General features: G+C 48.7%; 1 protein-coding gene across 2 annotated transcripts in view; it reads left to right on the top strand.

Moving 5' to 3' along the window:
* LEPR (leptin receptor) overlaps window positions 1-8,870 on the top strand; it is a 143,998-nt gene extending 135,128 nt beyond the window's left edge. Inside the window, exon 19 of one of the 2 annotated variants that reach the window (XM_077450538.1) lies at window positions 1,313-8,870. In XM_077450538.1, coding sequence (XP_077306664.1) covers window positions 1,313-2,101 — 789 coding nt within the window. In that variant the 3' untranslated portion in view covers window positions 2,102-8,870. The remainder of the gene's footprint in view (window positions 1-1,312) is intronic. The other variant, XM_077450539.1, reaches the window with a different exon arrangement.
* The last annotated feature ends 19,108 nt before the right edge of the window (window positions 8,871-27,978 follow it).

The raw sequence follows: 27,978 nt of genomic DNA, 5'->3' as shown, positions 1-27,978 counted from the left end.
ACCCGCTATTTCTCACGGCATGCATAACACACCACCGTTAGCCCCACCGCCTACTCTGCCATCTGACCCAGCCCAGTGCTCATCCCCACTGATTTTCAGTTCCTATCAGCTTATCAGCAACCATGCGTTTCTATTGTCATCAATATGCTCTATGACATGTATCAGTGCTTCAAAAATGAACAATGCACATCGACCAATCACTCAGATGAGAGTGAGAGAGAAGAGGGGGGGTGGATTGGGGTTGCACACTGTGTATAGCACACCCCTAATCTCTGCACTCTGTACACAGCACACTCCTGAACACTGCACTCTGTACATAGCATACTCTTAAACTCTGCACTCTGCATGCAGCACACTCGTAAACCCTACACTCTGTACGCAGCACACCCCTGAACCCTGCACTCTGTAGGTAGCACACTCCTGAACCCTGCACTCTGTAGGTAGCGCACTCCTGAACTCTGCACTCTGTAGGTAGCGCACTCCTGAACCCTGCACTCTGTAGGTAGAGCACTCCTGAACCCTGTACTCTGTAGGTAGCGCACTCCTGAACCCTGCACTCTGTAGGTAGAGCACTCCTGAACCCTGCACTCTGTAGGTAGTGCACTCCTGAACCCTGCACTTTGTAGGTAGTGCACTCCTGAACCCTGCACTCTGTACATAGCACACTCCTGAACCCTGCACTTTGTAGGTAGTGCACTCCTGAACCCTGTACTCTGTACATAGCACACTCCTGAACCCTGTACTCTGTACATAGCACACTCCTGAACCCTGTACTCTGTACATAGCACACTCCTGAACCCTGCACTCTGTATGTAACGTGCTCCTAAATCCAGCGCTCTCTACATAGTGCACTCTTAAATTCTGCACTCTGTGCGTAGCACACTCCCAAACCCTGCACTCTGTACACAGTGCACCCCTGAACCCTTTACTCTGTATGTAGCACACTCCTAAATCCTGCACTCTGTACACAGTACACCCCTGAACCCTGCACTCTGTATGTAGCACACTCCTAAATCCAGCACTCTGTACACAGAGCACCTCTGAATGCTGCACTGTGTATGTAACACACTCCTGAACTCTGCACTCTGTACGTAGCGCATTCCTACGTTTTTAGAATGAGCCCTCTGAATATATACTCAGCAGAGACACTTATTAGAATTAGATCAAGTTGCAAATGCAAGCCGTCCACCTCAAATCCGCACTGCTTTTCTCTAATCTCGTTGTATCACAGCATGTAAAGAACAGCTATCATTTCACGGTATTAAGAGCCTTACTAAAAATAAGTGATTGTTTTTTTTTTTGTTTTGTCCAGCCAGATACACTAGAAAACCTTTTTACCAAGCACCGTGACCACCTGGCGCACAGTTTCCCCTTAATCCTTGAACCAGAAACCATTTTTGAAAATCTCAATATTGTGAAAGCCTGGGAGAAAGAAACTGACGACGTCTCATTAATCGGGAAGCTGACGGACGACCGCGACTCCGCCTGCGCCACCAGCCACTTCAGCAGCAGTTGCAGCTACGCGGATAACCGCGAGACCGCCATGTACGGGGGGAGCCCCTGCCAATCCAGCATCAAGTATGCAACAATCTTAAGTAACCCCCAACAAAGCAAGCCAGGTATAAACGAGAGGAAACTGAGCGTCAGCTCCTGCGACGGGTGTTTTTTGAGGGCCAATTCAGCCGCTATCAGGGATCTGGACAAGGACAATCCAACCTTTTTGATCATGGCGGGGTTGCAGGCAAAACAGCCCAGCAAAATGTCTTCTAATTCCACTGTGTCTTCCGAGGGGTTTTCGGAGCCGTCTGAGCAAAGTTTCGAAGGCGACAGTCCGGAGAAGAATCTCTTCTACGTGGGACTTGGGTCTGTCCAAAACGACGACGAGGTCAGCAACTACTACTCTGAAAATCCTTTAATGTCCTATCACATCCAGGAAAATGTCTCCTATGGAACGATAAACTTCAGCCACAGCGAATCATCGGAATTTATCAACATGGACTATAGCCGGCGAGATCTCGTGAAGAAGTCGCTACGGCCCTACATCCCTCAATTTCAGAAACAATCCGCAAATTCAGCGGGAATGGTGGACATATGCACATGATGCAACTTAGGTCACCGCGCTCTTTTTATAGGCCAGCGAAGCAGCTGAGGCCGGCCAAAAAAGGATATCATGGACGACGAAATAACGCTCCGTGGGAACGGCCAATGGTTTGCTGCTTGGGGACCCGTTTATTCGGAAATTAGTATGAACATTTCAACATGCAAAGATAATTAGCATGTTTGGAGCGTTTCACTCTGCAGAAATAAGCTTTCTCAAAATGTGAAAAGGAAAATGGTTTCCAGTAGTGAAAAATGTTTCAACTGGAATTGGTGAAGTATTCTTCTTTATATTTTTAAAAAAAGATTTAAAATGACCTGTTTAAAGTCAACTTTTTTTTTTTTTCTATGAAAGGCCTCCATGCCAAACTTCATTTCAGGAAGAGACTTGTGGGGGTGACCTGTTAGTACAATCATATTCCTCGTGTCAGTGCCAATTTTTAAAGCATCCTTCAGTCCACTTCCCCTAAGCCCAGGTTATCCTGACCCTGCCCCCAGCCTGTGATTGGACAGTGAAAGAAAAAGCAGCACAGTGATGAGTTCTCCTCTCTGTCACTCTGCACTTTCCTCCTATCAGCATGGTTTTTGTCAGCACATGAGCTGGTTGTCTCCTTGTGCTGCTTATTTCTCTACCACACTGAGCTATGCTGTACAACAGGAGTGCCCAACCTTTTGAAGAGTGAGGGCCACCTAAGAGACTTGGTAACCGGTCACGGGCCACAATGAGCGGAGCGGGTACATGGCTTCCCACTCTACTCTATAGAGCCCACTCGACTTTTTTTCTTTTTGCGGATCGGATTGGAGGTAGGCGTTTGTAAGCGGACACAAGTCCATTTACATCTTCTACTCTTTAGAGGTGAATGGAGGGTCCAATTGGGTCGGACTGACCGTGTGAAAGCGGCCTATGGTTCAGTGCAGGTAACCCCCAGGTGCACTGCTCTGCACCTGCCGATCAGTTTGAAAGCAGCCCAGTAACCACTGCAGAACAGATATGTCCATATATACACTGTCATTTTAGTGAAAAACTTCATCTGAAACTCAATAACAGTATTCTATTCCATCACAGAGCAGGAGGTCGTGGGCCACATAAGAGGGCTCCGTGGGCCACATGTGGCCCCCGGGCCACTGGTTGTGCACCCCTGCTGTACAAGGACAGGGACTGCAAGGCTGATACCGGGTCAAATTAAGTTACTTACACTTCTTCTATTTAAAACATACATTATTGATACAGATGCAGTCAATTGTGTATATTTAAAAAAAAAAATTAAGTTCCCCTAGTAACAAGGAAAAGTTTCCTCGTACCCATTAAATGGGTTAGTTAGTTAACAAGCCACACTGCTGATTCTTCCTCGTAAAGTGGGAGACACTCCATAATGGAATTGGCGTATTGCCCACTGAAAGTCTTCACCTAGCAAAACAAACCTGAGACAGAGCTACACCTCACTAAGGAGGCCATAGGTGGGAAACGTGGCCAGGGACAGAACCGTGAGTCTGACACCAGCCGTCTGGTGTACTATTAAGTATTATTTGCACTTTAACACAACACATGGCAGTGTTAGATGTCACTTAAAAGTGAACTCCAGGATGTAGAAAAACCTCTACCTTTGCAGCGAAGCCCCTCATACTGCAAGAGTGAACTACTCCTTTAGTCTTGGGGTGCAGGGATAAGGTGTATTACGTACCCAATCCCTCATTCTGGCGAGCTTCAGCTCTGCCCTTAAGCTCTAGGCTGTCAGCGGTCCCTCTCCATCATCACGTACTGTACATAACGTACCGGGCGAGTTACTGCCTGGCACCCAGCCTGGGTGCCTCCGTCAAGATATAGCTCCCTCCACTCTGGAACCAGGATCCAGGTATTATAGCTGAATATTGCACCCAAGAACTAGACGACACTAGCTTAGGTGCAAAATTGAACTGACTTTATTGTAAACTTACACAGAATATATACCATGCAAAATCTGATAAGAGCTTGATCACGTTATCCTAAACAATGCAAACTTTAAACACTAATATCAGTACATCTAACAGTACATCTAATGAACAGCTAACATAAACAGTAAGCCAATTAACAACTAGTTAACTAGCCAAGCCTAGATGACTCAGGTCAGTGGCCCCCCAGACAGTTCGGCACCCGTTCCCCAGAAAGAAGACCCAGGGATGTCCAAACCTCAATAACCAACTTTCACTTGTGTAATCTGTCCACTAGAAAAGTCATCATAAAGACAAAACTCATACAATGTTCCAGCAGTCTGAAAAAGTGGAATTCATTTATCTTCATAGATTTCTTGAGGGACATTGTTATTAAATATTTCTGTCCCAAATAGAGGATCTTCTCCAACCCAGTCTGCAGGAGGGCCACCATATTCCCTCTGACCATTAACCTGTACAAGATTAATATTACACCTTTCCATCTACTTCACAAGGGAAACTTTATTGTCTGTAATCAGAATTAATCCAAGCCTCGCTCTCAGTGTTCATCACGTTGTTGTCCATCATTAGAGAATGATCTGCTCTCTCCATGGGATTAGATGCTGAACTAAGCTCTTTTCCATGCTCTGAATGGGAGAAGCAGACAAAATCCCCAATTTCCTCCATGGGCCATAATCAGTGGGTAGAAGGCTTGCCCATAGTCCCTCTAAAAGCCCCTGTCCCAGTTGGGTTTGTTACATGTACTATTAACTCCTTCCCATCTGGCCTATAGCAGAATGATGACCGGGTGGAGAATCCATTTATTCTGACTATGTCTAGCATGATACGCCGCTCGTGCATGCCCCCAGCGGAGCACAACGATTGGTGGTATGTTGTGTCGTTCTGACACACCGCATGTCTGATCACGGTAAAGAGCCTATGACATGTCCAATTACAGCTAATCACATCGTAACCAGGAAGTCCTGGTTATCGGCTTTCCTCTATTAGTGCTTAACAGGGCGCCAGTAGAGGAGAGCCGATCTCCTGACAGGGGGGTCTGCACTGATAATCACTGCACTGATTATCAATGATGCCCACCAGTGATGCCCAGCAGTGTCTGCCTGTGATGCCAATCAGTGCCCATCAGTAATGCCTGTCAGTGCCTCCTCATTAGTGCTGCTGGCTATCAGTTCCACCTATCAGAGCCCATCAGTGCCACCTATCAGTGCCTCCTCATTAGTGCCGCCTCATCAGTGCCAGTCAGTGCAGCTTCATCAGTGCCCCTCTGTGAAGGAGAAAACATACTTATTTACCAAATGTTATAATCGAAACAAAGAAAAAAACATTATTATTTTTTTTTTAAATCAGTCTTTTTTATTTGTAGTACAAAAAACAAAAAAACACCAACAGAAAGCTCTATCTTTGGGGAAAAAAAATGATAAAAATGTCATATGGGTACAGTGTTGCATGACCGTGCAATTGTTATTCAAAGTCTGACAGCGCTGAAAGCTGAAAATTGGCATGGGTAGGAAGGGTATCAAAGTGCCTGGTATTGAAGTGGTTAATTACCTGTATTGGGAGCCCAGCACAGAGGACAAGTCAGTTACTTCTGGCAGATATCCAGTAGAGCTGCACAATTGATCGTTAAAAAATCGTGATCTCGATTCTACCCCCCTGACGATCTCTATTGCAGAGTTTGCCGATTCTTTCATATAACAAGTGGAGAGACTTATCTGCTCACTCAGCTGTCAAAAGAAAACATCTGGCAAGTTTTTAAAATGAAACAGTACAACAAACTCTTCCTTCTTAGATCAAAGGGATAAACTTCTGTGTGAAAAAAAAAAAATTCAGGCAGTCTGTCAAGTTTAACCACTTAAAGTCTAAAACTTTTTCTGACACTTGTTTCTTAAGTTAAAATCAATATTTTTTGGTAGAAAATGACTTGGAACCCCCAAACATTATATACATTTTAGCAGAGACCCTAGGGAATAAAATGTCAATTGCTGCAATATTTTATGTCACACTGTATTTGCCCAACGGTCTTTCAAACGCAATTTTTGGGACAAAATACACTTCAATGAATAAAAAAAAAAAAAAAAACGAAACAGTTAGCACAATTTTTTTTGTTTTAATGTGAAAGATGATGTTGCGCCGCGAGAATCGTGATCCATCTTCTAAGCAAAAAAAATGCGATTCTTATTTTAGGCAGAATCGTGCAAGCGCCTTAGCAATCTACGGACCAACCACCTCACTATCTGTGCTGATACCCACTAGACCGATTTTACCTCTGTCAGCTGGCCTAGAGGGAGTAGAAGTAGAAGTCCTGCCCTGATGGTGCCAGCATCAAAGGGAAGGGAAGCAAAGTCGGGGTTACTTAACCCAACAAGCATTTTCTTTCTTTTTTTTTGGAATTCAAAAATGATTTATTATACATTTACCATAGTTCCTATATTCCAGTTAGAAACGGTTCAGGCACAATCTAACTCTGGGTGTCCGGTTTTGGATCAGCTCCGTTGCATATTAGAATGCCTTTCCGGCTTCTTAAACTAGATGGTTGATGTTGGTGGTCGTACTGGGCTAATACTCTAAAAGTGAGGTATTGGTGCCCCCTGCTAGTGTCAAAAGAAGTACAGTAGATATCAAAGCTTTGGGTTGAGTTTTGAGGAGCACCCAGTAAAAAACGTTCAAGAGTTTCAGCAAACTTTTGGTATCAAGAGATTCCAACATGTTTGGGGGGAAATGCCTCCCCCTTTATCAGGGACAAAGTAGGGGATGTGATCGAGAAAATATTGCGATTAGGATACCTATGGTTTAGGCTTGATCAGATCCAGTGACGGGACAAGGTCATCCAGCGCCCAGGGAAAAGATGCCAAACTGCGCTCCCCCCCTCCAGATACGATTTGCAAGTTTAGGGGATCCTACGCCTAGCAGTCAGTCACTTGTCAAAATCACTGTGTAGCTCAGTTTTAAGGGAATCCATTGCCCCCCCTCCCCCAGGCCCTCAGAACTAGTGTCCCCACTCGAAAATTTCAGGGCGGGTCTTAAACAGCAAGGGGTGTGGCCTTGACAGGAAGGGGTGGATCATATTTAAATTAGGGGGTACACGGGCTTAGTCAGGCCTAGGGCAGCAGAAAACCTAAATAAATGTGTGTCACTTTGGGATGTTGCAATAAAAGGACTCAGGATCATTCATGGTGTGCAGCCAATGTTTTTTCCAGTACTAGTTCCATGGAAGCGAGCGGGGGGAGAGCACCCATGTGTGGAGTCCAAGCCCTTGTACACACGGTCGGACATTCTGACAACCAAATCCGTTGGATTTTGCCCGACGGATTTTGTCCGAAACTATTGCGTACACACGGTCGGACAAAGTTGTCGGAAAATCCAATTGTACATAACATGATGACGTTATTTCGTTACAATGAGACTAGGTTCAGGCTAGTAGCCAATAGCTTTAATCTAGGAATTTGATCTGAGCATGTGTGGCACTTTGTCCGTCGGAGTAGGCTACACATGATCGGAGTATGTCCGATCGGAGCATTTTGTCGGAAAATTTTACGGACAAGTTGTAAAACTTGGTCCGTCGGATACTTTGACGGAAACAGTCCGATGGAGACCACACACAATCGGAATATCCGACAAAACGGTCCGATAGGACACATTCCGTCTGAATCTCCGACCGTGTGTACAAGGGCTAACAGGCCGAAATTGTCCCACCTGGACTTCTTGTCCCACCTGGACGTCTTGTCCCACCTGGACGTCTTGTCTTTCATTAAGGGGAACCTGTCATAGAGCTAAAGTTCTCCAGTTACCCATTGTCTTATGGCAACCAGCTACATATCCCTTTACTGAAGTCCGATAGGCAAAGTATATTTTTGATTTGTTGGTTTGATGATTGCTAGATATCTTCTTCTCTTTATCAAAGACGCCCAATGCCACATTTCAGAGCTCGCCAACATCTATGGTGGACATTTATCAAACAGGCTGCCTTTCATTTAGCTAATTTTATGCGAAAGGCATTTTTTTTTTTCATATTTGTGGAGATGTAATCCTGGGCGGCCAACTGAGACAGATTTTCAGAGGTCTGCAAGAGATTTATCACTATGGATGAGAGATTTGCACTCTGATCAAGTACGCAATTAAAGATCTTATCCTCCTTATACTTTATCTGCTGCTTTGAGTTAAGATGACATTCTCATCTGCCCAAAAAAATCTAGCACTGTCCTGCTGTGAGCCGCCGGTCCCCCTCCGCACACCGGGTCCCACGCTACCACCTTCCTTTATGACGTCATCAAGAGATCAGCTGCCTCTTCTGGCTCTAATCAGTTGCTTCAAGAAAACACCCACCCCGCATTGGAATCCATTGTCCGGCACAAGTGATATGTAGATCAGGGGGCCGGATGCATTGGATAGGGGAGGCTAAACCTTCCGGGGCTGAAGTGGTTAAAAAATTGTAATTCTGTGAAAGGGGTTCAGGGGCAGCAATATTAATAACAACTGGGTGAAGGTCTTCTTTAAAGTCAATCTACCATCCCCCCCTCATAAACAGTGTAATAATATAACAAATATTGTGGAGTTACAAAATGACAGTTACATTAGGCACCATGGATCAGTGAAGAGATCATTTCTGATTGGCCGCTATGGATTACCACGATTCTTCACGGCACTTCTCGCTGTCTTTATAGTACATAAATGATAATTCTTGAACCTATTTTCATGGAGACAGAACCTGGAGCTCATATCAAGACTATAATGCATAATATATACTGTGAACCTATTTTTGTATATGTGTAATAAACACGATGTTGATATAGACATTCCTTATATTTTTGTGACATGATAGTTGTAAATATAAATATTTCATCAATGATATTGTCAGACTCTTTTTTTCTGTGTATAAACAAAGCATTTTTATTTTTATGAACAGAACTGGCCTCCAAATGTAGAACTAGTTTACACCAAAGCGAAGTGCGGGAGAGGTGCATTGAGGGCATGTTCCCCATAGCTTCCAACTGCCCTTGATTTCGAGGGGACTGTCCCTAAATTGCAACAAAGTCCCTCTTTCCTCCTCATTTGTCCCTCATTTTGCTCTGATCTATATCTACAGTATCTCACAAAAGTAAGTACACCCCTCAAATTTTTGTAAATATTTTATTCTATCTTTTCATGTGACAACACTGAAGAAATGACACTTGTCTACAATGTAAAGTAGGGAGTGTACAGCTTGTATAACAGTGTAAATTTGCTGTCTCTGAAGGGAGGGGATCATGCTCTGCTTCAGTATGTCACAGTACATGTTGGCATTCATGGTTCCCTCAATGATCTGTAGCTCCCCAGTGCCGGCAGCACTCATGCAGCCCCAGACCATGACACTCCCACCACCATGCTTGACTGTAGGCAAGACACACTTGTCTTTGTCCTCCTCACCTGGTTGCCGCCACACACGCTTCACACCATCTGAACCAAATAAGTTTATCAGGATGACAGCCATGCAGAGTAATTTGATGCAGTGTGCGGCGTATGGTCTGAGCACTGACAGACTGACCCCCCACCCCTTCAACCTCTGCAGCAATGCTGGCAGCACTCATACGTCTATTTCCCAAATACAATCTCTGGATATGACGCTGAGCACGTGCACTCAACTTCTTTGGTCGACCATGGCGAGACCTGTTCTGAGTGGAACCTGTCCTGTTATACCGCTGTATGGTCTTGGCCCCAGTGCTGCAGCTCAGTTTCAGGGTCTTGGCAATTTTCTTATAGCCTAGGCCAGTGATGGCGAACCTTGGCACCCCAGATGTTTTGGAACTACATTTCCCATGATGCTCCACTACACTGCAGAGTGCCAGAGCATCATGGGAAATGTAGTTCCAAAACATCTGGGGTGCCAAGGTTTGCCATCACTGGCCTAGGCCATCTTTATGTAGAGCAATAATTGTTTTTTTTTCAGATCCTCAGAGAGTTCTTTGCCATGAGGTGCCATGTTGAACTTCCAGTGACCAGTATGAGAGAGTGAGAGCGATAACACCAAATTTAACACACCTGCTCCCCATTCACACCTGAGACCTTGTAATGAGTCACATGACACCAGGGAAGTAAAAGGGCTAATTGGGCCCAATTTGGACATTTTCACTGTGTCATTCAGACATTAATGGCTGTGTGTTGAGTTATTTTGAGGGGTCAACGAATTTACACTGTTATACAAGCTGTACACTCACTACTCTGTAGAGGCATTTATTCAGTGTTGTCACATGAAAAGATATAATAAAATGTATAATAAAATGTTTACAAAAATGTGAGGGGTGTACTCACTTTTGTGAGATACTGTAGCTGTATATAAAATGCACTATATACAGTGCCTTGAAAAATTATTCATACCCCTTGAAATCTTCTACATTTTGTCATGTTACAACCAAAAATATAAATGTATTTTATTGGAATTTTATGTGATAGACCAACACAAAGTGGCACATAATTGTGAAGTGGAAGGAAAATGATAAATGGTTATTAATTTGAAAAGTGTATAATTTGTAAAATTTCTATTCAGCCCCCCTTTACTCTGATACCCCTAACTGAAATCAAGTGGAATCAATTGCCTTCAGAAGTCACCTAATTTGTAAATAGAGTCCACCTGTGTCTAATTCAATCTCAACATAAATACAGCTGTTCTGTGAAGCCCTCAGAGGTTTGGTTGTTGAGAACCTTAGTGAACAAACAGCATCATGAAGACCAAGGAACACACCAGGCAGGTCAGGGATAACATTGTGGAGAAGTTTAAAGCCGGGTTAGGTTATAAAAAAAATATCCCAAGCTTTGAACATCTCACAGAGCTCTGTTCAATCCATCATCCAAAAATGGAAAGAGTATGGCACAACTGCAAACCTACCAAGACATGGCCGTCCACCTAAACTGACAGACTGCAGGCCGGGCAAGGAGAGCATTCATCAGAGAAGCAGCCAAGAAGCCAGGGCCATCTTTAAGGTGGGAAAAAATGGGCAGCTGCCCTGGGCCCAGTCATTTTTGTGGGGCCCAAAGCTGCTGCCTGGAGCATGGGGTTGCCAACGGTATTTTTAGTGCTGGTAAACACTTCCATTAAAAGACACTGGCAGTGTTGGGCAGGCGCAGCGGAAGGAGCAATGGGCCACGTTTGCCGATACTGCTCCTCTAGTCCCAGGTGCAGCCCTGTCACAGCGGGGTGATCTGTCCATTGCCTCTGCCCGCACAGCTTCACTTCCACTGGGGGCGCTGCCATCTGTTGTGCCGGTGCATGCTGGGAGTCTGGGGTCGTCAGCTCCCTCTCAACACCCCTAGCCCAACTGGGACAGTCCTGTTCCCTTCTCCACAGAGAAAGCACTTATGCTGCCCTGTGACCACACTGACATGCCGGACTGGCACTTGCCTGCTGTGGAGGAGGAGGGGAGAGCCAGACCAGGCTCAACTTAGGTCAGGTGAGACCCACATACAGGGCACCCACCAGGGGGGCACCTTAACCCTTGCACTGCCAGGAGGGGAGCACAGTGTTCCTGCACTACTGTGACTGCACTCTTTACTGATTTACTATCCCAGGGGCTTTCCATTCTAATGTCACTCTACAATAGGAGGGGCCCCTGGACTGGAGGTAGCAGTCTCTATGGAGGGCCTCCAAAGAAAGACTGCTACCTCCAGTCCAGGGGCCCCTTCATAGAGGGATTGCTACCTCCAGTCCAGCCCCCCTTTGCTGAGGGGGGATGTAAAGGGGGTAGTGTTGTGTGTGGGGGGTGGTAATGTGAACGGGGACAGTGCAGTGCGGGGGAAGTGAAGGGGACAGTGCTGTGGGGGGGGGGGGGGGGGTGTGAAGGGGGACAGTGCTGTGGGGGGATGTGAAGGGGGACAGTGCTGTGGGGGGATGTGAAGGGGGACAGTGCTGTGGGGGTGATATGTGAAGGGGGACAGTGCTGTGGGGGGATGTGAAGGGGGACAGTGCTGTGGGGGGATGTGGAGGACAGTGCTGTGGGGGTGATATGTGAAGGGGGACAGTGCTGTGGGGGGATGTGAAGGGGTACAGTGCTGTGGGGGGATGTGGAGGACAGTGCTGTGGGGGTGATATGTGAAGGGGGACAGTGCTGTGGGGGGATGTGAAGGGGGACAGTGCTGTGGGGGGATGTGAAGGGGACAGTGCTGTGGGGGGATGTGAAGGGGGACAGTGCTGTGGGGGGATGTGGAGGACAGTGCTGTGGGGTGATATGTGAAGGGGGACAGTGCTGTGGGGGTGATATGTGAAGGGGGACAGTGCTGTGGGGGGATGTGAAGGGGGACAGTGCTGTGGGGGTGATATGTGAAGGGGGACAGTGCTGTGGGGGGATGTGAAGGGGGACAGTGCTGTGGGGGGATGTGAAGGGGACAGTGCTGTGGGGGGATGTGAAGGGGGACAGTGCTGTGGGGGGATGTGGAGGACAGTGCTGTGGGGTGATATGTGAAGGGGGACAGTGCTGTGGGGGTGATATGTGAAGGGGGACAGTGCTGTGGGGGGATGTGAAGGGGGACAGTGCTGTGGGGGTGATATGTGAAGGGGGGCAGTGCTATGGTGGGGAAGATGTGAAGATGGGCAGTGTTATGGTGGGGAAGATGTGAAGGGTGGCAGGCAGCTGCACAGAAAATAAGGTGCTGCACAGAAATCGTGCAGGGGTACCAATGCCTCGTAACCGCACTGAAATACATGGTGCAGTTTGCCGCACATGGAAATATCATGGTACAAGGGCACCATGCAGTTTCCAGGCGGCTGCATTTTTTAAAAGGTGGCAGGACCTTTTCACAGCAGAAAACGCAGGCACAGCAGCCCATTCGCTGTCGTACCTGCACACCTGGGCTGTGATGTAAAAAAATCAATGCACAAAAATGTGATTTGGATGAAAATTTTACTAATCGGACCTCCATGAATTTTAATTCAATATCTCTGCACTAGAAGAATGACAACGGTAAACCAGCTGGTCCCCACAGGCATCACACCTTCCGTTCCAATGCCGTTCATAAAGGAAGCCTACAGGCTCAATTCCTAAAGTGTATATAAAATTGCACATTACTAACAAGATATGAAAATATCATCTTGACTCCGATTTTCTTCTAAGAACCCGACTGCTGACAAGTTAATTGCTGTTAAGGCTTTCTCGGCAGCCTGTAAGAACGCCGGAGAAGAAGAAGAGAAAGAAGGCATAATTATTGTGCCTCAACAAGCGAAGTCAGCCCGGTCCTCTGAGACTTCGGAGAACGTTCCGATTAATTGCACAGATGTTGTCACCAGCCTGCAGAGTGACAGAACAATGACTAAAAAAAAAAAAAAAAAACATGATGCTGTCACATGATCTCCGCTGCTGGGTGCAAAGAGACTAATTAATTTATCAAGTTTATAAGTCTTCGCTCAGCCCACGTGCTACAGACCCGATGAATAAGAAGCATGTGAAAGGAAAAATATGCATTGCTGCCCATAAAGGCCAATTAGCTTCCATCCAATTTAGGAAACGGTTGTGTGGTCTGATTGACGGGTAAAGGACAGTCTGCTTTCAGCTGGCCATACATGTTAGCCCTTGTACACACGGTCGGAGATTCCGACAACCAAATCCATCGGATTTTGTCCGTCCGATTTTGTCCAACGGATTTTGTCGGAAACTGTTGCATACACACGGTTGGACAAAGTTGTCGGAAAATCCGACGTGATGACGTTATTTCGTTACGACGGGACTATGTTCAGGCTAGTAGCCAATAGCTTTGGTGTAGGAATTTGATCTTAGATTGAATTGGCACACTACGAGACTTCAATAGGAGGACAGCCGTGCAGGGAAAGGCCCCAGTAAGGTGCTACATCTGCACATGCAGGAATGCTGTCTCCTATGGCAACAGTCTTTAACAGTTCCTAACTCAAACATAACAGTTCTTTCAGCTTCACTACAACTGCCTCTTGTAGTTCTTCAGCACTGAGCTCCAGGTCTCTCACTGGACTCTCCGATTCACTGACTCTGAATCCCTTGAGCTCCTTCAAGGTTGGTGGTGGTATCTCCTTCAAGCGTCATCCACGCTTCCCTGCTGGGTCCCTAGCTTGGCACTCCAGATACTTCTCAAGCTTCAACCCTGCTAACCGCGTCGGTCCTTGACTTGACACACAAGGCTGCTCTGCAAGCTTCACCTCCGCTGGTTGGGTCCCTGACTTGATCAACGCCTGAAGTCTCCCGATTCTCCACCATGCCAATTCGGTGAGAACACTGCTCCGGTACTTGCTTCAGTTACTCACTGTGGTCCCTGGTAATATGGTGGATGCTCCCTTTGTGGCAACAGCTTCCCTTCTATCTCTGACCACTGACAGGTTCTCCGACCGGCAGAACTGGCACTTCCAATCCCAACCCTGCGCTGCTCTCCCAATTCTGGATAGGCCCTCAGACAGTCTAGCAGCCAGATGCCCCCGGGATAGGCCCAATCTCTGGTCTAGCAGCCCAAGGCACACGATACACGTCCACCCAGAAGGCCATCCAGGTGGCACAGAACATAGATCACCTGACTCCACCCAAATATATAGGTTCTGCCAGCAGGGATTCAAGAAAACCCCTGCCCATTGGGTGAGATACCCCATATACCCATAACCTGACCTTGGGTTGCCCTTCTCATATCTAGTACCACCAAGTGTCCGGCCACCTAGTGGTAGAAGAGAAAAGTGCAAGAAGGCCAGACTTAGGGAGAAATCAATGTGTCTCTATCAATCAACCAGGATAACTACTCCTAGCAAGTAAATTTGCAAGGAGCTCCCTGCCTAAGCTACAGGGTGCTACACATACACATAGGGGAATTCTGGGTTAGGGGACATAGCTTATATTTGGGCTTTAATGTGTTACTAAACCCACAACAGTAAAACCAGTCTGTATATGCAATAAAGCATACTTGTTATACTCACTTTGGAACCTAAGGGGTTAATCTTCTGCACTGGGTAAAAAGGCTGTTTGATCATGTCATCTCTGATCCTCCCCTTCTTCCACTGTCCCCAATCAATCTCCTAATGAAACAGAGCCTTGGGGGCACTCCACACATGCTCAGTTTGGTGTGTATTACTAGAGAGTTTTTTTTTTGTCTAGACAGAGGATCGGGGGTCTTGAGGTCCTGAAGACTCAAAGGACAGTTAGAGGAGAATGAAAACGCCTCCTACAAGCTTTAACCAGACACTGATAGAAGTCACAAGACTGCTATATACGACTGATGAGAAAAGATAATTAGCAGTTTATATTTACTAAAATAATGTCATTTCCATGTTCTGTGTACTGTGGGAGACCAGATATAGTGATTGCAGGCTCTTGGGTTTAGTAACACTTTAAGCACCAGTCCATCCTATACTATAGCGAAAATAAATGATCTGGCACACAGAGATTGTTAAGACCAGTCAGCAATAAAAAGTATATGAAAGCAATGGTGAAACAATCCAAAAGCAGTCTCTGATCTGTGTGGAATGAGATATACTGGGGTGTATGCATGGTACCACCTGCAGATGCTATCCTCAAAGTTCTGAAAGGCTCTGTGTAGGCAATAAGAGAAAGGAACAAAGGAAAGGAAGTGCAAGCTAAGTGTAGTAACTCAGTAAAAACTTTAATAACAATGGATAAAAAACACTCACAAGAAGTACAAGGCCGAAACTAGGGGGGCAGCAGAAGGGGCACCTGCCCCGGGTGACACATCTAGGGGGATGGTGCAAGGGGTGCTGCCTCCACCCGCACTGGGAACCGCTGCTCTAAGGGTGTCACTGCTGCCCGATAAAAGTGTAATGGACAGGCCGGACTCCCCCCTAGTCCTGCCCAGTGCCCAAACAGCCTAGTCTTTTCTGCGTGAGGCATCCCAGAGAAGGGAAGGCTTCAAAGAAGGGGTGTGCAGAGGAGGCCCTGGACAGGGAGGTGGGTGTGGAGGAGGCCCTGGGTTGGGGGTGCAGAGGGGGTCCTGAACAGGGAGGCTGGTGTGGAGGAGGCCCTGGGGTGGGGGGTGCAGAGGAGGCCCTGGACTGGGGGGTGCAGTGAAGGCCCTGAACTGAGGGAGGGGGTGCAGAGGAGGACCCGAACTGGGAGGAGATGGGTTAGAGGAGGCCCTGGACTGGAGGGTGCAGTGGACACCCTGGGTTGATGGCGTATTTGGGCTTGGGAGTGTGAAGGAGGCCCTGGGCAGGGGGGTGCAGAGGAGGCCCTGGACTTGGGGGATGCAGGGGAGGTCCTGGGCTGGGGGGGGGGGGGTGCAGAGGAGGCCCTGGACTGAGGTGGGTGAAGAGTAGGCCCTGGACTGGGGGGATGCAGAGGATGCCCTGGACTGGGGGGTGCAGAGGAGGCCCTGGACTGGGGGGGTGCAGAGGAATCCCTGGACTGGGGGGGTGCAGAGGGAGGTGCTGGGGTGGGGGGTGCAGAAGAGGCCCTAAACTAGGAGGGGAGTACACCAGTGGCCCTGGACTGGGGGGTACAGAGGAGGCCCCGGACTTGGGATATGCAGAGGGGGTCCTGGGCTGGGTGGTGCAGAGGAGGCCCTGGACTTGGGGGATGCAGAGGAGGTTCTGGGCTGGGGGGTGCAGAGGAGGCCCTGGACTTGGGGGATGCAGAGGAGGCCCTGGACTGGGGGGTGCAGAGAAGGCCCTGGACTGAGGGGGTGCAGAGGAGGCCCTGGACTGGGGGGGTGCAGAGGAGGCCCTGGACTGGGGGGGTGCAGAGGGAGGTGCTGGGGTGGGGGGCAGAATATGCCCTGAACTAGGAGGGGAGTACACCAGTGGCCCTAGACTGAGGGGTACAGAGGAGGCCCTGGACTTGGGGGATGCAGAGGAGGCCCTGGAATTGGGGTATGCAGAGGAGGCCCTGGACTGGGGGGGTGCAGAGGAGGCCCTGTACTGAGGGGGTGCAGAGGAGGCCCTGGACTGGAGGGGGGTGCAGAGGAGGCCCTGGACTGGGGGATGCAGAGGAGGCCCTGGACTGGGGGTGCAGAAGGATCCCTGGACTGGGGGGATGCAGAGGGAGGTGCTGGGGCGGGGGGGTGCAGAAGAGGCCCTGGACTAGGAGGCAGCGGCGGATCCAGGGGGGGGGCAACGGGGCAATTGCCCCCTCCGAGAATATGGCCAGCGGGTGCCAGCACGGCCAGTTCCGCAGGTACCAGCGCGGCCGGTTCCGCGGGTACCAGCGCGGCCGGTTCCGCGGGTGCCAGCGCGGCCGGTTCCGCGGGTGACTGCGCTGAGTGGACGGGTGAGGGGGGGCAGCTGGGCGGCTTGGGAGGGCTGCTGGCCAATCAGGAAGCCAGCGGGCAGGGGAGCAGGGAGATGACATCATCTCTCACTGCCCTGCATCCCTCCAGTTCCGCCCTCACTGTGCGGGAAGCTGTGTGCAGCAGAGAGATTACATCATCTCTCTGCTGCCTATCTTCACTCTGGACTCAACAAAAGAACACCTTAGCAGAAAAGTGACACAGTAGGTGACAATCCGCAATGTGTGGCAGGCTACGTGGCAAGTGGCAATCCGCAATGTGTGGCAGGCTACGTGGCAATCTGCAATGTGTGGCAGGTGACGTGGCAAGTGACAATCCGCAATGTGTGGCAGGTGACGTGGCAAGTGGCAATCCGCAATGTGTGTCAGGCGACGTGGCAAGTGACAACCCGCAATGTGTGGCAGGCGACGTGGCAAGTGACAATCCGCATTTGGTGACAAGTGACGTGGCAAGTGGCAATCCGCAATGTGTGGCAGGTGACGTGGCAAGTAACAATCCGCATTTGGTGACAAGTGACGTGGCAATTGACAATCCGCGTTTGGTGGCAGGCGACATGGCGAAAGACACCCTCAGGGCTCCCATTGATTCTGCATTATGGTGAGTTGAACCATTTAATTTTATATTACAACGTATTAATAGAAATATTGCGCTTCAATCATCCTGACACCATAACAGCCATGGTGCTGTAATGATTAAAGTGCCAATACCAGCCATTTCCCATATAAATTGCCCCCAAAAAAACATATTTTATAGAAGTGTCCCTCCCGAGACTAGACTCTGGATCCGCCCCTGCTAGGAGGGGAGTACAACGGAGGCCCTGGACTGGGGGGTGTAGCGGTGCCCTGGACTTGAAAAGTGGGGTTGATAAAGGACCTGGATTCGGAGAGCAGGGTGCAGAGGAGGCTCTTAAATTGGGGGTGGGCTGTAAAGGAGGCCCTGAACTGGGAGAGCAGTGCAGAGGAGGCCATTGACTAGGAAATGGTAGTTGGTGTGCCAAAGGCCCCTGGATGGGGGAGTACAAGGGAGATACTGGACTAGGTGAGGGGGTGCCTGGAGGTCCCAGATTAGGAGAGGGGATCACTGAGACCCTCTGGACTAGGAAAGAGGTTGCCTGAAAGACCTTCCAGCTTCAGTGAGAAGGAGCCTGGATTTAAAGCCGGACTGAGGAAGAGCCTGCCTGGGCCCTGGAGGGTGAGTTTACAACATAAATGGGGACATTTATCAATTGTTGCAAGTAATTCCAAATAGGAGCAGAGAGACAGAGCAGGTAAGTGCCGGTTCACACAGGGGCGACACGACTTGCAGCACGACTCACAGACGCGACCTGCACACGACTTCAGCAGCGACTTGCAAAAGACTACTGTATAGAAGTCAATGCAAGTCGCCTGAAGTCGCCCCAAAAATAGTACAGGAACCTTTTTCTAAGTCGGAGAGACTTGAGTCGCTCCTATTAGAACGGTTCCATAGTACAGAACGGAGCGCGACTTGTCAGGCGGCTAAGTCGCCTGACAAGTCGCGGTAGTGTGAGCGGGCACTAAGTATAACATGTTTATGGTTTAGAAAAACAAAACAAAAAACAAGACTTCAATATCACTTTAACCGGCTCCTGACCGACTGCCGCAGTTATACTTCGGCAATATGGCTCCCCTAAGCAAGCCATCGTAGCTGTATGTCGACCCTCTAAGATGCTGTAGGAGGCGTGCCGGGCACCCACGACCGCGATGACTGCCGGGCAAAGCAAGAATCGGGATCTGTGTGTGTAAATACACAAATCCCAGTTCTCTCAGGGGAGAGGAGACAGATTGTGTGTTCATACTAAGTATGAGCACCGATCTCTCTCCTCACCCAGTCAGTCCCATCCCCCCCACAGTTAGAACACCTCCCAGTTAACCCCTTGATCACCCCCTAGTTTTCCCGATAGGAATTGGTTCCGTCGGAAATATTTAGAACATGTGAATACTAAGCGGATCAATCACAAAATGCACTTATGGCACAGAGCACCTGCACTCGTACAGTGGGCTTTTAACCCATTTGGGACTTTGCTGATTGTACAATAGCATTATGTGATATCATTGAGTGTGGATAATAATGTCTGGCTTTTGCACTTTACAATGTAATATTAATGAAATGTTAAATTACAACTATTGGGCAAAACTTTTTTTTTTTTTCATTTTGCATAGAGCAATGGTGGGTTATAACCCCTGGCAGATTTTTTTTTTTTTCACCATCTGTGTCCCATTGCAGAGATTTCCCTCCACTTCCTGTCCTATAGCCAAACAGGAAGTTAGAGATAACTCTGCAAATGAAATGAATTTCTTGGGGACCCCCAGGTCACCAGAACTAGTGTCCCCAGTGGAAGATTTCCCATCTATTACTTTTCTGAGCAACAACTCAACATTTTGGGTTTTCTTTTACTTTCAATGATAATGGTATACAGGACAAATAGAGGGGGGGCACAGGCAGCAATAAAAATTGACAGGGGCTCTAATCCCTCTCCACTGTGTCCAAAACAAAAAAGTGTTGACTATTAATAATTTTTTTTACTTCAATAAAATACTATGGAATAAAAAAAAGTTTTGCCTTCAGTTATACTTTAAGCATTTTATTAATCTTTAAGTTTAGATGTTTATGCATTTAAGAGACTGTCATGGTTGACCTTATTTTATTTAATACATTAAGGTGCAAAACCTTAAGGCTTTAAAACCACTTAAAAGTGGTTGTAAACCCTTACAGACCACTTTTTACTACAGGTAAGCCTATAATAAGGCTTACCTGTAGCTACACTGGATATCTCCTAAACCTACACAGTTTAGGGGATATCCCCTGTATCAGCATGTACCGACATCATCGGCACATGCGCACTGAAGCAATGGCAAGTCTGTGGCTCCCACGCACACGTCATAACAGCCCCGACCAATCACAGCGCCGGAGCCCGCGATACCCAGAAGTAGCTCAATGTCGCTGGCCGGAGCTGTGTACGGGGAAAGCTGCAGGGTCTTCGATCCAAGGTAAGTATTTCATAATGAGCTATGCATACTAGCTCATTATTCCTTTGTCTTGCAGTTTATTTATTTATTTATTTATTTTTTATTTGTGGGTTTACAACCACTTTAAACCAATTCTTAAGCTGTACAAACAGCAGCAAAGATTCAGTGACTCAATAAGGACACTAGGTGGCAGTACAACACAGTCTCTATAAGTCCCCTTTCAGATGGAGTGGATCCGTTCAAGCAGAATCCCCCTACTCAGCGGGGGGGATCTCTCCACTGATCCCCACTGAGCAGGCGGATGACAGGTCCATGTCCAGACAGGATACAACCACTTTCCTCTATGGGGCTGTTGGATGGAAACGGGCTGCATGTCTGTTCCCATCCAATTGTCATCTGATTCACTGGACGGATGGCGAACATATCGCCATTTGTCTATTTTTAGTGGATTTTATTGGATAGATGCTGGTGGGTGCCAGCGGACACATGTCTGCTGACATTCGCCGCCCAATTGAGATCAATGGGTGGTCCGATTGGGTCTGCCTGAAAAACTGACAGGCGGACCCAATCTGGTCTGAAAGGGGCCTTAGTCCCTGTAGCTACAGAGGCTAAAGAATGACCCCTATTTCAGTAAACAGTGCAACTGATAAATAGTTGCCTGAGATTAGCTTCTACAACAGCTTCTTTTACAGTGGAGTCCAGAGAAGGTATTGGTACACCCAGACGAACTGCTGGAGGAATCTTTGGAGTGGCACCACAGGTGAGTAGCTGAGGAGTCCAAGGCCTGGTACTGGAGGAATCTTTGGACTGGCACCACAGGTGAGTGGCTGAGGAGTCCAAGGCCTGGTACCACAGGGCCACCCCACTTGAAGTCCAGTACCCTGGTAGCTATTGGAGCAATGCTCTCCTCAGTGGTTGGATTTTCTGTAAAGTTTGCAAGCTATTGAACTCTTATCCAGCTGCCTCAATGCCAGTGCTAACAGTGGAGAACCATACACCGTACACCTGGCTGCATATCATCCGCCCAGCCACCTCTGCCTCAAGTGTGGTCTCTCTGAGCTGAGGATGGTGGAAGGTAAAGGACCAGGCAACTGCAACTGAGCATGGCGAGGCTAGGGGTATTCCACTCGTATAAAGATAATGGGTTCAAATTAAATAGTTCAGCATCACACCACTTAAGTGATACAGAAAACAATCAAAAGGAAGAATGAATGGGGTTTAAATATGCATAAAACCAAGATTTTTATTATACAATCATATTAAAATATCTCAGTGTGGAACCCATAAAAATACAGTATCTCACAAAAGCGAGTACACCCCTCACATTTTTGTAAATATTTTATTATATCTTTTCATGTGACAACTCTGAAGAAATTACACTTTACTACAATGTAAAGTAGTGAGTGTACAGCTATAATGGTGTAAATTTGCTCTCCCCTCAAAATAACTCAACACACAGCCATTAATGTCTAAACTGCTGGCAACAAAAGTGAGTACACCCCTAGATGAAAATGTCCAAATTGGTCCCAATTCGCCATTTTCCCTCCCTGGTGTCATGTGTCTCATTCATGTTAAAAGGTCTCAGGTGTGAATGGGGAGCAGGTGTGTTAAATTTGGTGTTATCGCGCTCACTCTCTCATACTGGTCACTGGAAGTTCAACATGACACCTCATGGCAAAGAACTCTCTGAGGATCTGAATAAAAGAATTGTTGCTCTACATAAAGATGGCCTAGGCTATAAAAGGATTGCCAAGACTCTGAAACTGAGCTGCAGCACGGTGGCCAAGACCATACAGAGGTTTAACAGGACAGATTCCACTCAGAATCGTCCTCGCCATGGTTGACCAAATAGGTTGAGTGCACGTGCTCAGCGTCTTGCCCAGAGGTTGTCTTTGGGAATATGAGTGCTGCCAGCATTGCTGCAGAGTTTGGGGGGGGGGGGGGGTTAGCCTGTCAGGGCTCAGACCATACGCCGCACGCTGCATCAAATTAGTCTGCATGGCTGTCGTCCCAGAAGGAAGACTCTTCTGAAGATGATGCACAAGAAAGCCCACAAACTGTTTGCTGAAGACAAGCAGACTAAGGACATGGATTACTGGAACCATGTCCTGTGGTCTAAAGAGACCAAAATAAACATATTTGGTTCAGATGGTGTCATGCATGTGTGGCGGTAACCAGGTGAGGAGTACAAAGACAAGTGTGTCTTGCCTACAGTCAAGCATGGTGGTGGGAGTGTCATGGTCTGGGGCTGCATGAGTGCTGCCGGCACTGGGGGGCTACAGATCATTGAGGGAACCATGAATGCCAACATGTACTGTGACATACTGAAGCAGAGCATGATCCCCTCCCTTTAGAGACTGGGCCGCAGGGCAGTATTCCAACATAACGACCCCAAACACACCTCCAAGATGACCACTGCCTTTCCAAAGAAGCTGAAGGTAAAGGTGATGGACTGGCCAAGCATGTCTCCAGACCTAAACCCTGTTGAGCATCTGTGGGACATCCTCAAATGGAAGGTGGAGGAGTGCAAGATCTCTAACATTCACCAGCTCTGTGATGTCATCATGGAGGAGTGGAAGAGGACTGCAGTGACAACCTGTGAAGCTCTGGTGACCTCCATGCCCAAGAGGGTTAAGGCATTGCTGGAAAATAATGGTGGCCACACAAAATATTGACACTTTGGGCCCAATCTGGACATTTGGACACTAACTTAGCTTTTTCAGGGGTTCATGGAGTGCAAATGAATATGGCTGATTGAAAAGAACATTCCCCAAAAGGGATGCAGTTTGATCTGGTAAACTCCCCACAATGTACAACTGTGCAGTTGAAAGGCAGAAGATGGAATAAATGCAGAACAAATACCCAGCAATCCAGTCAACAACCAAAAGGGTAGTGCATAGGGAAAAAGAGGTGCTGAACAATCCCAGGTAAGTATAAGCCTCTCATCCAATGGGTGTATGAGACCTAGGCCGTGTGGATATAAACAGGCATCTTAACGGCATGGAGCGATCCCAAGCACCTGATAATCTACTAGCTCACAATGCAAGCCTCATACCTGTAAATACACTGTGGGAGTAACAGCTCTAGTACATCCATGGAGTACCAAGCAAGAGTATTCTGCCACACACCCAAGCTCCTTGCCATCTCCAGCTGTCCACCAGTTCCACAACACTGTGGTGCCTTGTGCATGATCAATGGAGAGACGGCTGCCAAACCCTAAAACCAGCTCCCATATCCAAGATGGTGCCTCTGAAGAACTGAAGCCCAGTGAAGAATTTGTATTTTTAGCTGCTGGCTCTTTAAAGGTCTAGTCACACTTTTCAGTTTTCATGCAGCAAAACTCTTGCATTTTACTGCATAGAGATGCACATCAAGTAGATATCTCATTCTTTCCTGTATGACTTGCTCACATCTATGCCCTGCTGCTAGCGAGAAAGGGAAACCCTATGGGCCCATTCACACCTACACATGTGTGTTACCATCCGTACTGCAATGCACATGGAAAAGTGTGAATCTGTAAATGGAGTGGACTTTTGACTTTAGCGGCAGTATCTCCAGAAGTTCATGAAGCTATTTTATGTTGCCTGGAATTGTTCTGAAACTTGATTTGATTTGAGTTTGATTTGTGAGAATTTTAAATAGTTGCAATGGCCCCCGAACAAAATGTCTCATCTGTATGGAGGAACAGAGAGAACTTCACACTGGTGGGCTCCAGCGTTTTGGCAGATGTTTCACGGCAGGCTCCAGGCAGGTGTTGTTGAGTCTAAATTAAGCCGAGCAAACAGTGATTCTGTTATGAGCAACTGTATTAAAATTCAACACACAATCAGGATAACTGCTGGAGTTTTCAGCAAAGCCATCTTCCATACCAGGCAGAGGACAGAACCGTGCAATGTTTTATTTCAAAAAGATTCAAACCCAATCTCTGAAATATCTTATAATCTTAAATATGTCAATTGCAATATTTTTAAATCAGAAGCTGACCTCTGGTGATCCTGCTATGAAGGTCCTTGTTCAGGCAATTACTGTTATAGGGTGACAATCGTTTTGCAGTTGTGCTCCTCAGTTGTCACCCTGTCACAGACACGCTTTATGAAGACCATAAGCATCTGTGCTCACACATACACTGCATAGGCATGGGCCACTGTTGTAGGAGTAAGACACCGCTCTACGGACCCAATGCTAGTGAAGTGTATGGCTTCAGCCAGCGCTCCTCCACTGGCCATACCTCCTGACACGTTTTGTCACGTCTTGAGTTGGTAGAACGGCTTCTTACTCCATCTATGCCAACACTACTGGATCATTGTAATAGGACGTCAGCTCCCTCTCTTTGAGGTGGGGAAACATTTTATACCTCTAGCTTTGAGTGGCACTACACTTCGTTCCAGGTCGCCATGGGCCACCGTTGTCACTATCAGGAAACTGATAAAGAACAACGGTGTGCAGCCGTGCAAATTTGGAGTGAGTGCATGGACACCCGTGGGTGAGGCTAAATGGGTGGCGGGGCGAAACTTGGACCAGCTTGGCAGGAATGGCTGTCCAATATACTGTAGGTCCTTTGCAGGTCCTTCTCCAAACCAGGTGGCTTCCAGGGATTACAGGAGTGACCCAAAGCTGACCCTCTTCCCCAGGAACCCCTATGCCGAGCCTAGATACCCTTCGCCCATCCGTCCTGTTCCTAAATTCCCAGACTGCAGGGTGTGCCAAAAAAAACCCAGTAGGGGCAATATATAGCCTCTCTGGGTTAAAATGGCTGCCCCCATCTCAGGGCAGCTCTATGTCCAATCAGACACAGGCTCCCCCAATGTGGCCACCAGGAGTCCAGTGCAGAGAACAATGCATAAACAGAAAAAAAGTAGGAGCGAAAAGCACCACTACCTAAGTGTAGCATTTACTAAAACTTATTGGTGAAATGAAAGAAAATAAAAATGCATTCACATTTAAAAGACATTAAAATGTGTATCAATTAAGGCTCCAGCAGGTGGCAAACTTCCAGGTGGTCAATGGCGAGCAAGCCCCTCCGCGTGGATGTGATGCAAGGTGCTTGGAACCAGGAAGTTGACCAGGGGAACACCAGGAAGAGCCAGCAGAAGCAGCAGACTAAGGCCGCGTACACCCGCGCGGACTGTTCGCCCAACCTTGTTCGGCAAACAGTTTGTCAAACAGTCCGCTCAAAATTTGCATGAGCGGACTTGCCCACACACGAGCGGACTGTTTCAGCGAACTGTTTGCCAAACAGTTCGCTCAACTTTTGAAATGAACGGACTCGCCCACGTAAGGCGGAGCCAAGTCCGCCCATTTCGAGCGCGTGTACAGGTAGGCGGGGCCCGCGAAGGAGACGTCGCGGGCTCCGCCGCCTGGAATGGGCTTAAAGGGGAACCCCAACGCCGAAAAAAATCGGCGTGGGGGTCCCCCCAAAGTCCACAACAGACCCTTGTCCGAGCACGCTACCCGGCCGGCCAGGAAAGGGGGGCGAGCGAGCGCGCCCCCCCTCCTGAGCCGTACCAGGCCGCGTGCCCTCAACATGGGGGGTGCCTTGGGGAAGGGGGGGCCGCGCGGCCCCCCCACCCCAAAGCACCTTGTCCCCATGTTGATGAGGACAAGGGCCTCTTCCCGACAACCCTGGCCGTTGGTTGTCGGGGTCTGCGGGCGGGGGGCTTATCGGAATCCGGGAGCCCCCTTTAAGAAGGGGGCCCCCGGATACCGGCCCCCCACCCTATGTGAATGAGTATGGGGTACAATGTACCCCTACCCATTCACCTGTGAAATAAAGTACAAAAAAAAACACAACACATGGAAAAAGTATTTTATTGCACAGCTCCGGGGGTCTTCCGTCTTCGGGGGTCTTCTCGCCGGACTCCTCCGCTATGTGTGTGTAGCTCTTTTGCTAGCGGAGGAGTCCGGCTTTCTTCCTCCCCGCCGCCGGCCTCTTCTCCCGACTTCGGGGGTCTTGTCCCCCTCTTCGGTTCTTCTGCCGGGCCACCGCGCCTTCTTGTAGCTCTTTTACAGGCGGTGGCCCGGTCTTCTGTCGCCGCTGTCGTCGCCGCCGCCGCCGCCTTCCGTTCTTGTTCTTCTTCTTGTTCTTCTTCTTCTTCTCCTGGAGATGTTGACTCGACGAGCTCTCCGGCCGGAATGCCAGAGCCGCGCTGTGCGGTCACTTATATAGTGACAAAGGGGCGGGGTCACATGGTATATGTCACATGGGTTGGTCACATGGTGACCCCGCCCCCTTACGATGTCATAGTCCCCATGTGACATCAACCCATGTGACCAACCCATGTGACATATACCATGTGACACCGCCCCATTGTCACTATATAAGTGGCAGCGGAGCGTGTCCCTGGCATTCCGGCCGGAGAGCTCGTCGAGTCAACATCTCCAGGAGAAGAAGAAGAAGAACAAGAAGAAGAACAAGAACGGAAGGCGGCGGCGGCGGCGACGGCGACGACAGCGGCGACAGAAGACCGGGCCACCGCCTGTAAAAGAGCTACAAGAAGGCGCGGTGGCCCGGCAGAAGAACCGAAGAGGGGGACAAGACCCCCGAAGTCGGGAGAAGAGGCCGGCGGAGGGGAGGAAGAAAGCCGGACTCCTCCGCTAGCAAAAGAGCTACACACACATAGCGGAGGAGTCCGGCGAGAAGACCCCCGAAGACGGAAGACCCCCGGGGCTGTGCAATAAAATACTTTTTCCATGTGTTGTGTTTTTTTTTGTACTTTATTTCACAGGTGAATGGGTAGGGGTACCTTGTACCCCATACTCATTCACATAGGGTGGGGGGCCGGTATCCGGGGGCCCCCTTCTTAAAGGGGGCTCCCGGATTCCGATAAGCCCCCCGCCCGCAGACCCCGACAACCAACGGCCAGGGTTGTCGGGAAGAGGCCCTTGTCCTCATCAACATGGGGACAAGGTGCTTTGGGGTGGGGGGACCGCGCGGCCCCCCCTTCCCCAAGGCACCCCCCATGTTGAGGGCACGCGGCCTGGTACGGCTCAGGAGGGGGGCGCGCTCGCTCGCCCCCCTTTCCTGGCCGGCCGGGTAGCGTGCTCGGACAAGGGTCTGGTGTGGACTTTGGGGGAACCCCCACGCCGATTTTTTTCGGCGTTGGGGTTCCCCTTTAAGCCCATTCCAGGCGGCGGAGCCCGCGACGTCTCCTTCGCGGGCCCCGCCTACCTGTACACGCGCTCGAAATGGGCGGACTTTCCGAGCGGGAACAGTCCGCTCATTTCGAAAGTACAGCGGACAGGCCCACACACGGGCGGACTGTTCGCTCAAACACAGTTTCAGCGGACAGTTTTTCGGAATTTCCGAAAGACTTTGTCCGTCCAACTGTCCGCTGAAACTGTCCGCTGAAAGCCCACACACGAGCGGACTGTCCGCCCAAACACTGTTCAGCGGACAGGGTTGGGCGAACAGTCCGCCCGTGTGTACGCGGCCTTACAGGCCCCTTAGTTTTTATTACTGTGTCATAGTTGCGAACATTGTAAAAACATTTATAGGGACACTAGGATTTATAGGGGTGAAAAATGGGTGAAAAACAGGCGTGGTTTAAATGAAATTCTGGGTGTGGCTTAAATGAGCAGGCTCAAATTGGGTGTGGTCCGAGTCTGAGATGAAGTGGGATGGAGGGAGAAAGAAAGCAATATGGAGGGAAGGAGAAAGAAGGAGGGATGGAGGGACAGCAGGCCCAGATCCTACACCACAGTAGAAATATGTGTATTCCAGAAAGTTTAACAATTGGCAGATAAAGATACTCCAAAC

This window comes from Lithobates pipiens, unplaced genomic scaffold (assembly GCF_037356315.1).
Source record: "Lithobates pipiens isolate NorthernLeopardFrog02 unplaced genomic scaffold, aLitPip1_a1.2 Scaffold_23, whole genome shotgun sequence".
Classification (NCBI taxonomy): Eukaryota; Metazoa; Chordata; class Amphibia; order Anura; family Ranidae; genus Lithobates; species Lithobates pipiens.
Note: the sequence above shows the minus strand (reverse complement) of the source record. Positions and strands in the feature narration are given on the sequence as shown.